This window comes from Martes martes (assembly GCF_963455335.1).
Source record: "Martes martes genome assembly, chromosome: 7".
NCBI classification, from domain to species: domain Eukaryota; kingdom Metazoa; phylum Chordata; class Mammalia; order Carnivora; family Mustelidae; genus Martes; species Martes martes.
In genome coordinates, this window is record NC_137894.1 from 30,916,510 (window position 1) to 30,931,734 (window position 15,225).

Below are 15,225 nucleotides of genomic sequence, written 5' to 3' on the forward strand. Positions count from 1 at the left end.
CCTTAGTCCTTAATTCTCGAATGGAATCCAATTAGATGCTGCCCCTCTTCAACATTTTAGCGCTAATTCTAATCTCTGTGCAAACAATCCCATTCTAACCGTGCATCTAAAATATGCAGTTTCCCTGTGACAGTTCAGTGGAAATTCCTCTCCCCGAATTCTATGGATGACTGTTAGATAAACCTCGCCACGGCGTGCTGAGGTGTCAGGAACTCCACTTAGTAACAACCCTCCATGGTTTAGAGGGAGGCGTCCTTCCCTTCCCCATCTGCCTCCACAGGTAGGCAGGCTGGCGACGAGAGGCACACCGAAGAGGCTGACTTCACCCGGGGGAACGCCGTTTTCTAGGAGGAGGACGGCGACGTACCGCGGGGCTGTGTCTGAAGAGGCCGCTTGGGAAAGCGCCCTCGGGGCTGAGGGGGGCCAGGGTCGCAGCGAGAGGGGATGCGGGCAAGCTTTCCCTCTGGCGGCGCCGTCAGAGCCCGCCGTAGCCCACGGACTCTGCACGTTTCCCGGGACGGCGCCAGGCCCACCTCCCACGACTCGCGCCCTGGAAAGCAGACAAGTACCAGGCCCCTAGCCCACGAAAGCCCGGTAGATAAGCGCGGCAAATTTCAAGCGGCCTAGAAGCCACGCCCTCCCCGTCAACCGGAAGCTTTGCCACTAGCGCCACCAGCCTACAGGCCCCTCAGAAGGGCGGGGCTGCAGCAGAAACTGCAACTCCCAGAGTGCAGCGCAGGGCTTCCGGCTTCCGGCGAGTGGACCGGAGTGTGTTTACACCGGCGGCTCTGCGGCCGGGTTCCTTCCGCGGGACGGGTGAGGGCGCGGGGTCTCGGGCTGCTCGGGCGAGGCGTGTGTCTACTAGTTATCTGGTCCCGTGGGAGCGGTGGGGTCGTCACCTAAAGATAGTGTCCCTGCCCCACTACTAGCTGTCTATAACCTTGGGCCAGTAACTTCACCTTTCCGAGTTTCAGTTCCCTCGTCTGTATTATCTGGATGATAATGTCTGCCTCAAGGAACAATTGAGAGGATTAAATGAGATATGGTATATAAAAAGACGTATTTATTCTTATAAACCTGAGCAGTATTAAAGTAGATCGGTACCTTGAGGATGCCTCAAAGCCACACGGCATTTTTTTTTTTTTTTTTTAACTTGCCTACTAGAGGCCGCTTTGGAATCAGGTTATGCTCTTTGGAATGATTATCACGAGGACTTCCCTGGTCCTATGAGATTCTTCCACCCTCGGAGTTCTATGCATTTTCTGGGCACATTTGCCAAGCAGTGGGACAACAAAGGCAAAAATTCTAGTCTTTGCTTTCCAGGGCCTCCTAGAATGGGTTGGGGGTGGAGGGTTGAGAATTAAATAGATATTTGTTACCCTTTGCCTTGAGGGAACGTGAGAACCTCAGAGGAAAGGGAGAGGGGGCTGAGGAGGTTGTATTTGAGTTGATCTTGGTAGGAGTTTGCTAAGAGACCTAAGGGAGGAGGAATTACATGCAGTGTGAGTGCTGGGGAGGTTAGGGTAGGGCAGGGCCCTGTTGGCGGGTGGGGGAGAGGAAGGCCCGCAGAGGGAACAGAAAAAATGTTATCATGCCAGGCTGTGGAGTTTCGACTTATTCATAGCAGTGGTTTGGAGTCATTGGTGGAGTTCTAAGCAGAGGAATGACTTGATAAGGTCTGTGTTCTAAAGTGATGATTAACTGTGGAGAACAAATAGATGGTTCCCAGAAGGGAGCTGGGTGGGGGGATTGGTGACATAGGTGATGGGACTTAAGAGTACACTTAATCAGGATGAGCAGTGAGTAATGTACAGAATTGTGGAATTGCTAAATTGTACACCTAAAAAGAATACTCAACCGTATGTTAACTCTACTGAGTTGAAAAAAAGAAAGGGATATGTTGGCTTGTAGCATGGATATTTGATAGGGAGATAGGCAAGAGGCAGGGAGCTTGTTACAAAGCTATTGCAGTTCAAGAAGAGTTGATGAAGAAAACTGGAAATAAGGAGCATACATAAAGGAGAGGGTTGGATGATCTCATTTGAACCTCACAACATTCCTATTAAATGAGATGGTGTTTTTATGTCCACTTTAAAGATGAAGGAACTGAGGCCCAGAGAGCTGGAGTTTTGTGCTGTTGATCATAGGGTGAGTAAGGAGAGGACTCCAGATTCTAGTTCTGGCCTCCCGATGTTGCATCCTGTGTTTTTCCAACAGTGTCACACTGAATTAGTTTTCATTCAACCCCTTGGTGGGGTGGGGATGGTGTAGGCTGGTGGTCTGCTCTTTAACCAGTGAGACTTTGTTTCTTTACAGGGAGAAAGAGAGAGCGCGAAAGAGAGAGGATGTCTCTCTCAGATTGGCACCTGGCGGTGAAGCTGGCTGACCAGCCACTTGCCCCAAAGTCTATTCTCCAGTTGCCAGAGTCAGAGCTGGGTGAATACTCCCTGGGGGGCTACAGTATTTCATTTCTGAAGCAGCTCATTGCTGGCAAACTCCAGGAATCGGTTCCAGACCCTGAGCTGATTGGTGAGTCTCTGTGGACTGGGAATGGGCTGCTGTTCTGATCTCTTTCTGGGGAGATACTTCCGGAATTACGGGGGTAAATTAAGAGTTTGGGATTTGTTGCCTCATCACGTTAACAGTCCAGGGAAGTGAGTGTTGTTGGGTGACTAGAAACACAAACCGTGTAATAAAACTGTCAGTTGCCATTTCAGTTGTGCGTTAAACTGAGCAACTTTATCACAGAGTTCCTTAACTATGACATGGAAGAGCAAGAATTTGGGGTAGACTAGAGACAGAGGAGCGCATCGTTGGGGGAGGCCCCCAGTATATGGTATTCAAGATGGGTTTTGAAGGATGATTAGAAGGATTTTTGTTTGCCTGGTTGGTTAGAGGGAAGGTAATAAAAAAGGAAAGGAGGATGGCAAGGGTATTCAAGGTGGAGGAAGAAGGAATTAAATTAGATTATAAACATAATTTGTAATAGCTGAGGGATCCAATTGGTTCATCCTTTTTTTGTTGTTTCATTTTCCCATTTGTTTAAATTGAGCAGTTTCCAGGACTTGGTACTTGCTAATGATTTTTATTAAAATGTATGTATTAAATAAGAGTACTTTTTATTTTATTTTTTTTTTAAGATTTTTTTAAATTTATTTATTTGTCAGAGAGAGAGAGAGAAAGCACAGGCAGACAGAGTGGCAGGCAGAGGCAGAGGGAGAAGCAGGCTCCCTGCCGAGCAAGGAGCCCGATGCGGGACTCGATCCCAGGACGCTGGGATCATGACCTGAGCAGAAGGCAGCCGCTTAACCAACTGAGCCACCCAGGCGCCCCAATAAGAGTACTTTTTAAAGCAAATATCATTCTCTGGCTATCTGTCCAATCAAGATAAGTTTCTTAGGGGCAGAAACCATCTACATTGTTTTGAGGAGCAAAATATAAGTGGACCGTTCTCTTTTTAGATCTGATATACTGTGGCCGGAAGCTTAAAGATGACCAGACCCTTGACTTCTATGGCATTCAACCTGGCTCCACAGTCCATGTTCTCCGGAAGTCCTGGCCTGAGCCTGATCAGAAACCAGGTGAGTAAGGGCCCTTAGATGGGGAGAGCCTCTGTAATCTCTCCAAGGAAAGGGTCCGTGTGTTCTTGAGGCCTGGCCTGGGTGGAATAAAGAGGCGATTTACTGAGATGGTGATGGAGGATATCTTTATTGCTTACTGGATTAGTCTCCCTTTGGTAATAGAGTGCAGTTTTTATCTACTTGCTGTCAACACCACTAACAGAAAGGGGTTTGTTGCTCTACTTTTTAAGTCCATTACCCACTATTTCCTAGTGGGATGGGGAGTGTGTGTCTCTTTAAACTTCTTTAGATTAACAGTGGATTTCTCAGTGAACTTTGTATCTTTTGTTGTTGTTGTTGTTCTCATTAGAAAAAAGCTGGAAACACCTTGTGTTCCTGTAATGATGTAGTGTGTCCTTTTGTTAGCAAATCTCCCCACAAGTGGCCCTAGGTGGTGATTTATTCAGTCTGATCCCTCCTGCTATCCTGGTAATGTAATTTCCCGAAGCTTGAAAATAACAGTATTAAAGTAGCTCTTGGAGTAAACTTACAAGACCTTTAATGCCTTTTTGATTTATTAATAAAAGGTGCTGCTTAGAATTCATAATTTAAATTTTTCTATCTGTGTTTTAAAAGCTTTCCCAAGGATAAAACTAAGCTGTGTGAAAAGATTAGCTTTGTGAAACTGGCAGTTTGACATATTTTTGTACTTTCATGATGGCCGTGATTGTTTATAAGCTTGAAATTTCCCCTCTTTTCAATTCTAAACATAAAGGATAAAAAGATTTTCTTCTTTCTTTTTTTTAAAGATTTTATTTATTTGTTTGACAAACAGATCACAAGTAGGCAGAGAGGCAGGCAGAGAGAGAGGAGGAAGCAGGCTCCCTGCTAAGCAGGGAGCCCGATGCGGGTCTTGATCCCAGGACCCTGGGATCATGACCTGAGCTGAAGGCAGAGGCTCAACCCACTGAGCCACCCAGGCGCCCCCAAAAGATCTTCTTTTGTCCACTTGTGGGAAATGAGAAAGAGAAAGGCAGTCTCTGACATTCAGAGATTGGCCTGGTACTCAGCTAGGCCTTGAAACAGATCACCAACATCTATAAGGCCACTCACTCTGAGAAAGTAATGGATCAAGGCAACAATAAGATCCCTCTCATTTCTGAATAGAGACCAAGCGGCGAACATGGTCCATATCACAAAAATGACCACATACCCCTGGGTCCCTGTCATGATTGTTTCATTTTTACCAGTTACAGCTTTGGCCTTGTTCTAGTTTTCCTTCTTCTAGGTAAGAATTTTTTTTTTTTTAAAGACTTTTGTTTATTTTTTGAGAGAGAGAGATCACAAGTAGGCAGAGAGGCAGGCAGAGAGAGGGGGGAGCAGGCTCCCCGCTGAGCAGAGAGCCCGATGTGGGGCTCGATCCCAGGACCCTGAGATCATGACCTGAGCTGAAGGCAGCGGCTTAAACCACTGAGCCACCCAGGTGCCCGTAAGTATGAACTGTTAAGATACCCAGTAATAAAGTCCTCCCCACTTCCTGACAGCCTTCAACCCAGAGCAAAACCATGCTTCTTTAAATGTCCCCCCACATCACAGCCAAAGCCCAAATCCTAACAGTCTTCTCTGATGTCATCTGATTGAGGTGTTCACACTTACCATGGTGTGCACCCTCCTTTCTGTACAGAGCTGTAACCCCAATGTGGTCCACCCCAGGTGTGCCCCTCTGGTCTTCGGCTGGAGGGCACTGCCAGAAGGAAAGTAACATATGTTGCTCCTTCGAGCCAGATTGTTTCTCTTTGATACCCCGTTTCATCATTAGACCTGCCAGCCAGATGACAGCATTAGCATTTTATAGATGAAGAAAAGGAGCATTAGAAAAGGTATTTATTGGGGCTCCTGGGTGGCTCAGTCGGTTAACCATCTGCTTTCAGCTCAGGTCATGATCTCAGGGTCCTGGGATCAAGTCCCATCTCCGACTCCCTGCTCAGCGGGGAGCCTGCTTCTCCCTCTGCCCCTCCCCCTGCTTGCAGGCGTGCACGTGTGCCCCTCCCTGTGCTTGCAGGCATGCACGAGGGGCACGTGGGTGGCGCGCACATGCTCTCTCTCTCAAATAAATAAAATCTTTAAAAGAAAAAAGAAAAGGTGTTTATTCAAGGTCATCATCTACTTAGAAAGTGAGTGCAAGAGCTGGGATGTGAATCAGGTTTTCCTGGCTCCAGAACCTATGTTCTTTCCATCGGGCTGGCTGTCTCCCACTTCCAAAGAGTGAGACTGAGATTAGCTCAGGGATGTTGTGGAGGCAACCATAACTCTTCCGCTGATGGCGGGCTTAAGCTATTAAGAGTCCTTTTCCTCCTCCCTTTGGCCTAGAGATTGATTGATTGATTGATTGATTTTTTAAAAGATTTTATTTATTTGACAGAGATCACAAGTAGGCAGAGAGAGAGAGGAAGGGAAGCAGGCTCCCCGCCGAGCAGAGAGCCTGATGCGGGGCTCGATCCCAGGACCCTGAGATCATGACCTGAGCCGAAGGCAGAGGCTTTAACCCACTGAGCCACCCAGGCGTCCTGAGATTTATTTTTGAAACAAAATCATGTTTTATTGTGAGTGAAAATAAACTCAGATCCGAAAAGAATCGTATCATGATGGCATTTTGGATATTTTATCCTTGAGTGCTCTTACAAAAGGAAGCACATTTCTTGATCTCCCACTCGATTAGCGCCTGTAGGAGGAGAACCTTTCAGTCCCTTCCTTCCCACCTGGATCCCTTTGATGGTTCTCTGTGGCAAGTTACCAGTCTCTTCAGGATCTCACTCAGCCTGCTGTTCAGCAGCGACGACGTGTACCCTGAGCTCCAGCCACAAAAACCAACTTGCTGCTCTGTCAAAGCCCTTCATTGTTCTAGGCTTCTGTGACTTTGCACATGTTCTCACTTAAGCTTAGGACTTTCTCCCCCTAGTAAACATCTGCTTGGCCTTGAGCACCCTCTCAGATGGTCTCCCCTGGGAGATGGCTCTGTGTCCTAGCCCGCCGTCTCCGTGACGGCTGACTGCTTCCTGCTCCTCATACCCTAACTGGGGCCTGCATCTCTGCGGAGCGCTCGGCCTGTTACTTTGTCCTTGTGTGTTTGTGGCTTTGATCTAGTCTCGCTGCTTCTCCTGTTCCGAGAGCTCTTTACGGTGGTAGGGAGTCTTATTTTCGTGCCTTCCTCTGCCTTTCCCCAAACCAGGCCTGGAGTAAATGGCTTACTTCGTGTTTGTTGAATGAATAAATTGGGTAATTCACTTAAGATGAATCTTTGTTGAAAGGTACCTCTGATTAGAAGTAGAGGGAAGGACATGATTGCTGCCCCAGACCCCAGGTGCTATTCCCCTTGCTTTGGGACCGATGACCCTGGAGTTGGGCAGTACACAGTGTGTATGATCACAGGTAGCTGTCCTGGGTGAGGAGAACCACACTTCAAAGTGTGACCCAGTGTGGACTTCCTACCTTCTCCCTCTCCTTTTACCCAGATTTCTTCCGCTATGAAATGGGCTGATGTCCTCAATAGTAAAGTAACCAAGGAAAACTAAGACAACTGCTAAACTTTCCCATGTATGGGACTGAATCATAGTGTCCAAAGATCAGAAGGGAGCTTTGAGTCTCAGCGAAGCACTTGCTGTGGGGCGTTTAATGCAAGGTTGTCAAGAACCCTAGGAGCACAGTGTGTTTCCTGGGTCCTTCTTATATATACTTTTTCAAATCCAGAATAATATTATAGAAGCCTGGAAGAAGATACCAAAGAGGAAACAATCAGCCTTGATTGTGCCACCCTACCTAAGTCCTCTTCTTCCCTTTGTCCCCTTCTAGCCTGGGACCACGTGTACATGGACACATTTTACACAGTTTTACTAGAAAACATATGTACAACTTTGCGTTCTATTTCTCTCCCTTAACCATACTGTTTCAGCATCGCTCCATATTGTTCAGATGGCTTTCGGTACTTATTTTAAACCACTGTATAAAAAGTCTGCTGAGTTGATCATACCTTCCCCCTTGCAAATGTCAGAAGTCTAGAATTCCCACAGCAGGAGACTGATCAGAGCTGTCTCTTCTGTGTGGCAAGAGTCACCTTTGCCGGAAATTGGAAGCTCTTCGTTTTATGTGCCAGAGATGCTTAAAAGAGTGTGGTTTTCACCTCTGGGGCTCCAGTGGTGTTTCTGCACGGGGGCCCTAGTCCACTTGGCGGGGTGCTGGGGAAAGCGCCGAAATGCTGCTGTGCCTCTGTCGCGGGGCCAGGCTGGCTTGTGGGTAACTGAGTGTCTCATCCCCAGAGCCTGTGGACAGAGTGGCTGCCCTGAGGGAGTTCCGGGTGCTGCATACCGCCCTGCACAGCAGCTCGTCCTACAGGGAGGCGGTGAGTGCGAGCCCAGGCCCCGTGCCGGGAGCTTCTTCCCAGGATAGTGGGTGAGGGGTGTAGAGTGGGAGTTGGCAGCCCATCGCCATGGCTACTGAGAATTCCTGGGGAGTTTTTGTCATGCCTGTGGGTCTCAGTAGAGCCCTCTTGTCCCCCAAAGGGCCTCTCTCAGCTAGGTATTGTTGATTCCCTCTAATGATAATGATCCCGCCTCTCCTGATAGCGGCTTCATGGAATGAATGTAGTTTCAGCCAGTGGATCCACATGCTGTTTCTGCGGGGCCTCGTTCTGGGACTTGCTGCTGAGTCGCCTGCCCACTGTGCCTTACCTGGATTTCCTCACTGGGCAGATACGCTGATGTGTCTCTGTAGGGGAATGGATAAGCCAAATTAATAGAGCTGCAAACTTCCCCATATGTATGCATACAAAATGATAATTTTATAGAGATTGAAAAGGGCTTTTGGGACCTAGAGGAACGTTTGCTACAGGCTTTACAAAGAGCTTTTATTTTGGAAACATTAGAACTGCAGATGAGGGAAAGGAATAGAAATTGAAGGTTTACTTTGATCTTGCCTTTTTTTTTTTTTAATTGTTTACCCTCCAGTAAGCCACAATGTTAGAGCAAAAAGAGGTTCGTCAGTTTCCTGGGGCTACTGTTCCACTGAGGTGGTGTGTGGGCACGAGCTTGTAGAGGGAGGAAGCCCTTCAGCAGTGTGTGGGTGTTTGCTGAGTGGATTGGGCCAGTAGAGTGCCCAGCCTCCCCATTTCTCCTGCAGGTCTTCAAGATGCTCGGCAATAAGGAGTCTCTGGATCAGATCATTGTGGCCACGCCGGGCCTCAGCAGTGACCCTATTGCTCTCGGTAAGTGCCGGAAGAAATAGGAGCTGTTGGAGAAGGAGAAACCAGGGGAAGGCAATTCCCATCTTATCCAGAATCGCTAGTCTTGTTGGGGAGAAGGGGGAGACCAAGACGCGCCCCCTATACCTAGCCCTCCAAGAGTGGTCAGTGCCACTGAGAAGTCATGGCCTACCTAACATCAGAAATGAGACATGAGGGCACCTGGGTGGCTCAGTGGTTTGGGCTCCTGCCTTCGGCTCAGGTCATGATCCCAGGATTCTGGGATCGAGCCCCGCATCGGGCTCTCTGCTCAGCGGGGAACCTGCTTCCTGCCCCCACCCCCTGCCTGCCTCTCTGCCTACTTGTGATCTCTGTCTGTCAAATAAATAAATAAATCTAAAAAAAAAAAAAGAAATGAGACATGAGGATGCCAAATGGGGGGCAGCAGTTAGCCCCCGGCAGGAAAGACTTCCTGCACACATTGGTGGCTTGGGGAAGAACCCAGACATGTTGGGAGGAGAGGCTGGCATGTTAGTCTGAGGCGTGTGACCTAAGTGCAGGGGGAGGCCATGAGAGGGGCACAAGATGGAGAACACTTGACTTGTGCTTCTTAGAGCTTTGTTCCCCCACCTTTTCGTGGGAGCTGCTTTGTGATCCTGTGTCCCTGTTGAGCCAGTTGTTCTGAGGCCTACAGCCTCTCTGCCCTCCTGGATCTGGCTGGATTCCCAGTCTCTGAGGTGAGGCCTGTTCTCCTTCAGGCGTTCTCCAGGACAAGGACCTCTTCTCTGTCTTCGCTGATCCCAGCATGCTTGATACGTAAGTATACCCATCTTGTTAAAGTGTCCCCTATCCGTCCCCAGATGGTTGGCCCAGAAACCTCATTGTCACCCTGGGTTCTGCTCTTAGAGCCCGATCTGTCTATCCCTGAGTCCACATGTGAAGTATGTCAGGAGGTGAGAAAGAGCAGGGGCTACCAGTAGACCGACAAAGTCCAAGGGCAGGGACACCTGGAGATGTGGAGACGAAGCAGGGTTCTGAGGGCGGTGGCTTTGCGGGCCTGGTTCAGTTCAGCTCTCTCTCTGTAGACATTGGAGAGCCTTGGAAATACTTCAGGATGGGGAAAGAAGCAGGTGCATTGATCCCTAAAATTCTAGAGCAATTTGGAAGGGATACAGTAAAGGTCCTATCCCTTATTCTGCACGTGAAGGTAGTAGCCCCACCCCAGGAAGAGAAGGGACCTCCCAAAGATTTCCTGGAAGAAAGTCGCCGTGGAGTTGAGACTGGAAAAGGGCCCCTGAGCCTCCTAGGCTGCACATGTCCCATCATGCCTTGCTGGAGGGCAGGTGGAGCATTGGCAGGGGACCCTCGGAGCGCAGAGCCTGCTGCTGTTGCTGGGGACAGAGTAGCAGGAGGACAGAGGCAGCCGCTGGGAGGTGCTGAGGAATTGAAAGGCGGGTACGGGCAGTGTGATTGTCTGGAAGGCACCCAGAACTTCTGTCATGCTGAGGGTACTTGGTCCTTCCCAGTTACCCTCTGTTTCTTTCTGCCTCTGTCTCAGGTTGGTGCCTGCTCACCCAGCCCTGGTCAATGCCATCGTCCTGGTCCTGCACTCGGTGGCTGGCAGCACCCCGCTGCCGGGAGCCGACTCCTCTTCGCGGAGCGCACCCTCTAGCTCATATCGGGACATGCCCGGTAGGCCCCAGGGCGGCGTAACGTCGGCCCCCTGGGGAGCCCGCAGTGGCCGAGGGATTTGCTTTACTCAGCAGCTATGTATAGCCCTGGCAGAGGGCGTTCCTTGGGAACTCTCGGTTTGAGTCAGGGAGTGCATCTGTCCTGTAATTTTCCAAGGGGAGAGACGAAAATGTGAATTTGGAGAGTATCTGATTCTGGAGCTACGCCTGTGCCTTTCTGTTCTTCCTCCCCAAATCTGTTCTCCCTCCTCCAGGTGGCTTCCTGTTCGAAGGGCTCTCTGATGACGAGGACGACTTTCACCCAGTAAGTGGCCTGGCTGCTTGCCACTTGAGAGGGTGCCCGAGACGTGCCTCTCCCTGGGACTTGGCACACCCAAGCTGGGAGGTGGTCTTAACCCCTTCGGTGGCCAATCTGTGGCCTACTCTTCCCTTCTGAGCCTGGCAGCCATTCAGGCAGGTCCTGTAGCAGGGGCGGGGCCCATGTGGGACTGTCACAGTGCCACTTCCCCGGTTGCCTCCCTTCTCCAGAGCTCCAGGTCCACGCCCTCTAGCAGCACCCCCAGCTCGCGCCCAGCCTCCTTGGGTTACAGTGGAGCTGCCGGCCCCCGGCCCATCACCCAGAGCGAGCTGGCCACCGCCCTAGCCCTGGCCAGCACTCCGGAGAGCAGCTCTCACACACCGACTCCTGGCACCCAGGTACGGAGGGAGGGCCTGAAGAGGGAGGCCGGCCCCCAGGGGAGAAGCGCCCTAGCGGTACTGGCCTCGGTACTCCACCTGGTTTGAGCTTAAGTGTGCCTGGAGCCGTGGTGGGGTTCTTAGGGCAGCTTTGTCGACCTCCCCCTCACCCCTAGGCCTTAAGGCTTAGCCTCTAGGGTTCAGTACAGTCCAGAATTCCTCCCTTCATAGCTCACATAACGTGCCCTTCTTCATCCCTGACAGGGCTCAGCCGTGTGGCCTAAGCGTTCCTGGTAATGGTCACTGTAGCTGCCAAGGGCGTCTCTCCTAGTGCTGGGGCCCTAGGCTAGGTCAGGGGCTTAATTCCATTTCCCTGGAGCAAAAGAGGATGGAATCTTTCCTGGAGCTTTTAGGTACCCCTGTGTGGTTGTCTCATGCAGGTCTCTGTTGGGAGGCAGTAGTTGGGTCCCCGAGGGCCCCACAATGGGGTGCTGGGAGCTGGTATGTGCTGGAAGACCCAGGTGGCTCTTAGGGTGGCACTGACCGCTGCTTTGTCTCTAGGGCCATTCCTCGGGGACCTCGCCGATGTCTTCTGGGGTCCAGTCAGGGACGCCCATCACCAACGATCTCTTCAGCCAAGCCCTACAGCATGCCCTTCAGGCCTCGGGGCAGCCCAGCCTTCAGGTCAGTTTTCCCTCCTCCTGGTGTCCTGGTTACTGGCAGCTTTTTAGCTACTTTGGGTAGTCAGCTTCTTTCTGCTCTCCAGAGGGCTTTCTTCACTCCAGAAACAGCTGGGGCATTGAGGTGTGACAGGAGAGGGTGTTCCCAGCGAGGGTAGTTGTCCCTGTGGCTTCCGCTCCCAGACCCTGTGACTGTGGCCTGCCTCCATGAGGCAGGATACTTGGATATTTAGGGCAGTTTGAGTCAAGGAGTCGTTCATTCATTCCATAAGCACTGACTGAGTGTTGAGTACATATATTCCAGACCTGGGTCCAGCTCCTGGGGCAGAGACAAGCCATCGTCATCCCTGCCATGGAGGGGAACCAGGAGAGCTGATTATCAGCGAGTTGGTTAGAGGTTAGCCAGGTGGAGAAGGAGGTATTTAGGTGGGAGGACGGTATCCAGGCAGAGGAGGCACTTGTGGAGGTACACGTGGCATACCCAAGCCTGTGGGCTAGAGGGCAATGTCCTTGTGGAGAAGATCCTGAGATGGAGCCAGTGAAAAGGGAGCAGGAGCCTGAGCATGAAGGCCCGGAGTTCCTGGGTAAGGAGACTGGACTGGATTCTGCAATCACCAGGGAGCCACGGAAGGTTTTCAGCAAGGAAGGATACCATCGCTGCTCTGCTTCCTGGGCGGGTCACCCTAGCAGCTAAGTGGAAGGCCCTAGGCACCATTGTTTGCTTGCACGTCTGCGTGTGTGAGCTGTCTGTTGCATTCTGTTTCCTTTGCTCCTCACTTGAGCCTGGGGGTGAGTGTCATTTCTGGAACTTGTCCAGGTTCGTGAAGCCATCCAGTGGGAGAGACAGGGTTTCCAGCTCCTGTGGTTTTCTCTAAACCGCGTGGCCCTGGCGGACAGTGAAGGGGAATAGGAGCAGGACCGTGGACAGCTTGTCCTTTCCGGTTCCTTCGTCTTCCCCAGCTAGATGCCTCTTCACTCGGCTGTCCAGCCCGGGAGCTTTCACTGGCTCCGCCTGGGCCGTAAGTGAGGCCGAGTTGGTTTGTGTGGTTTTTGAAAAGCTCTCCACACCTCTCTGAATTTGTGTGTCATCCCCACTGCCTTCTCTTTCCCACAGGTGAGCACATTGTCTTCCCTAAGTTGTGTACTTCCTCCTTCATGAGATAGAGATATTATTAAGCTTTGAAAGTACTAAAAGAAAATGTGGGTTAATTTCTTTAAACCTTTATAGTAGAAGAGACCTTTTGTAGCTGAGAGTCAAAATCCAGGAGCCGTTACATGAAGAGTAATACATTTTGAGTTTGTAAAAGTGAAGATTTCTGCACTGCAAACCAAACCAACCAACCAACCAGCCAAACCAACGAACAAAAACCAAGCAAAGACTGAAGCCGAACAAACTGGGAAAAAAACCTTTAACACGTATCAGGCAAAGGGCAAAACTTCCCTGGTATGGAGAATTCTAGTAATTTGGGATTAAGAACTCCAAAGAAAAAGGGGCAAAGGGCAGTAGCAGACTCTTCGTGGAAAAGAAATACTGTTGGCCTTAAAGGCATGTGATTCCTTACAGCCCCATTTCTTGGAATTTATCCTGGAGACAGAGGTAATGTGTGTGTAGAAAGTGACATTTGTACAGAGGCGGTCACTGTGGCATTGTTTGTGATGGCAGAAGGTTGGAAGTAGCTTGGTTATGATACATTTCAGGACGTCCATGAGTTGGAATATTGTACAATTATTAAAAAAATATTTACTTAGGGGCGCCTGGGTGGCTCTGTTGGTTAAGCATCTGCCTTCAGCTCAGGTCATGGTCCCAGGATCCTGGGATCAAGCCCTGAGTCGGGCTCCTGACTCAGCCAGGAGTCTGCTTCTCCCTCTGCCTGCCCCTTTCCCCACTCCTGTGTGTGCGTTCGCATGCTCTCTCAAATAAAAATCTTAAGAAGAAAAAATTTTAAAAAAGTGAAAAGGTCTTTACTTAGTGGCATAGAGAGATCACTGGGATGCATTAATTATGTTGGAAAAAAGTGGGAGGGGTTGCTGAATGTAGAACAAGGGTCTCAGAAAAGGATTTAAGAATATATATTTGTATTTTCTCAAAGTAAAATAGGTTCTCTGGGGTGGGAATGGGAGTGGATAGAGTGAGACTTCTCACCCTGTGTCATGCTCAGAAATAAAACTAATTTAAAAACGTACGCCCTCCCCCCATTCCATGTGTACATGTCTGTTGGTCTATACATAGAGCAGGAGAAAGAAAGTTGTTTAATTTTTCGAAATTTAGACTATGAGTAATCTGTGCCTTCTCTTGATCTTTACGGTGGCATTTCCTTTTTTTTAACTGGGAAAAATTGCTCGTTCGTTCTCTGAACCCTCCCGCCCCTCTGCTGAAAGCCGTGGGAACCCACCTTCTTCTCCCGACTCCCGCCACGAGGGCAGACCGGAGCGAGTCTGCAGAGGAGCGCAGCTAACAGCTTCTGCCTGCTCCTTTCTTTCTACAGAGCCAGTGGCAGCCTCAGCTGCAGCAGCTACGTGACATGGGCATCCAGGACGACGAGCTGAGCCTGCGGGCCCTGCAGGCCACAGGCGGCGACATCCAGGCAGCCCTGGAGCTCATCTTCGCCGGCGGAGCCCCATGAACTCCTGTTCCTTCTCACCCCCCAGCAAACTGCCAAGGTGGCTGTCCCTGGGAGACACCCCGAAGGTGCCTCATCTCTCCTCTCCCCAATACATCTGATGGTTGACCTTCTGCCTTGTCCGTTGCGTGGCCTGTCTGGCTGACTTGAGCTGGTGGAGGCAGGGGGGCAAGCAGGGCGTGTGGGTTTTGTTGTGTGGCTCAGCTCTGCTTCTGAGCCTTGGGTGGAAGATTTGTAGTCATAGGATGTTGTGTGATGCCCAGACTCTGTTCTGGGAGAAGTTTCCCATGCTAGCCCCAGACCCTTTGGTACTTTGGGGTGTGGCATCCTCACGACGTGCCCCAGGCTGGAGCAAGGCTGCCACCCAGTGTCCAGGGTGGCTGCTGTGTGGCCGCTATGGCCAGAAGAGGCGTGTGCTTCTGCCATGACCCCAGGCTGGGGAGTAGCCAGGGCTACTTTTACTGGAAGCAGATAGGGCAGCTTGCCTTCCCACATGCTTCCAGAAGATTCTGCCTCCCTCCCCTGGCCTCATCTCCTCAGGCAGTCTTTGCCACTGATGCTGTAATGACTCCAGAGCCAGACTGCAGGCCTCAGAGCCGTGCCAGAAGGCAGGGCCCTCTTCTCTGTCCTGAAGGCATAAATACAAGAGCAGTTAAATAACAATACTAAACAACAACACCAACACGAACAGGGCTCAGCTTTCATCTTGAAGAGAGGGCACCAACCCCCAAGCTGCCGCTCCATCTGCCTGAGCTCTCATTCCCC

At 50.5% G+C, this 15,225-nt stretch overlaps 1 protein-coding gene across 5 annotated transcripts; it reads left to right on the forward strand.

Annotated features, from left to right (window-relative positions):
• Nucleotides 1-740: 740 nt before the first annotated feature.
• Nucleotides 741-14,582, forward strand: UBL7 (ubiquitin like 7). 5 transcript variants are annotated; one of them, XM_080809195.1, is made up of 12 exons: nucleotides 757-816; nucleotides 2,098-2,148; nucleotides 2,317-2,529; nucleotides 3,462-3,581; nucleotides 7,874-7,956; nucleotides 8,733-8,817; nucleotides 9,552-9,609; nucleotides 10,352-10,485; nucleotides 10,739-10,788; nucleotides 11,013-11,180; nucleotides 11,721-11,843; nucleotides 14,326-14,582. In XM_080809195.1, exons 3-12 carry the CDS (start codon nucleotides 2,346-2,348, stop codon nucleotides 14,461-14,463), a joined length of 1,143 nt encoding a protein of 380 aa, XP_080665321.1. In that variant the 5' UTR covers nucleotides 757-816; nucleotides 2,098-2,148; nucleotides 2,317-2,345; the 3' UTR covers nucleotides 14,464-14,582. The 5 variants fall into 5 exon arrangements, with proteins under 5 accessions (XP_080665320.1, XP_080665319.1, XP_080665321.1 ...); XM_080809196.1 differs by lacking the exon at nucleotides 757-816 and adding an exon at nucleotides 1,599-1,676; XM_080809194.1 differs by lacking the exon at nucleotides 2,098-2,148 and having other exon boundaries at nucleotides 741-816.
• Nucleotides 14,583-15,225: the final 643 nt, after the last annotated feature.

Coding starts and splice junctions, on each gene's coding strand:
- UBL7 (XM_080809194.1), top strand. CDS start 2,346: ATGTCTCTCTCAGATTGGCACCTGGCGGTGAAGCTGGCTGACCAGCCA. Junction 8,818..9,551: donor CAGTGACCCTATTGCTCTCG/GTAAGTGCCGGA, acceptor GTTCTCCTTCAG/GCGTTCTCCAGGACAAGGAC. Junction 9,610..10,351: donor GATCCCAGCATGCTTGATAC/GTAAGTATACCC, acceptor CCTCTGTCTCAG/GTTGGTGCCTGCTCACCCAG.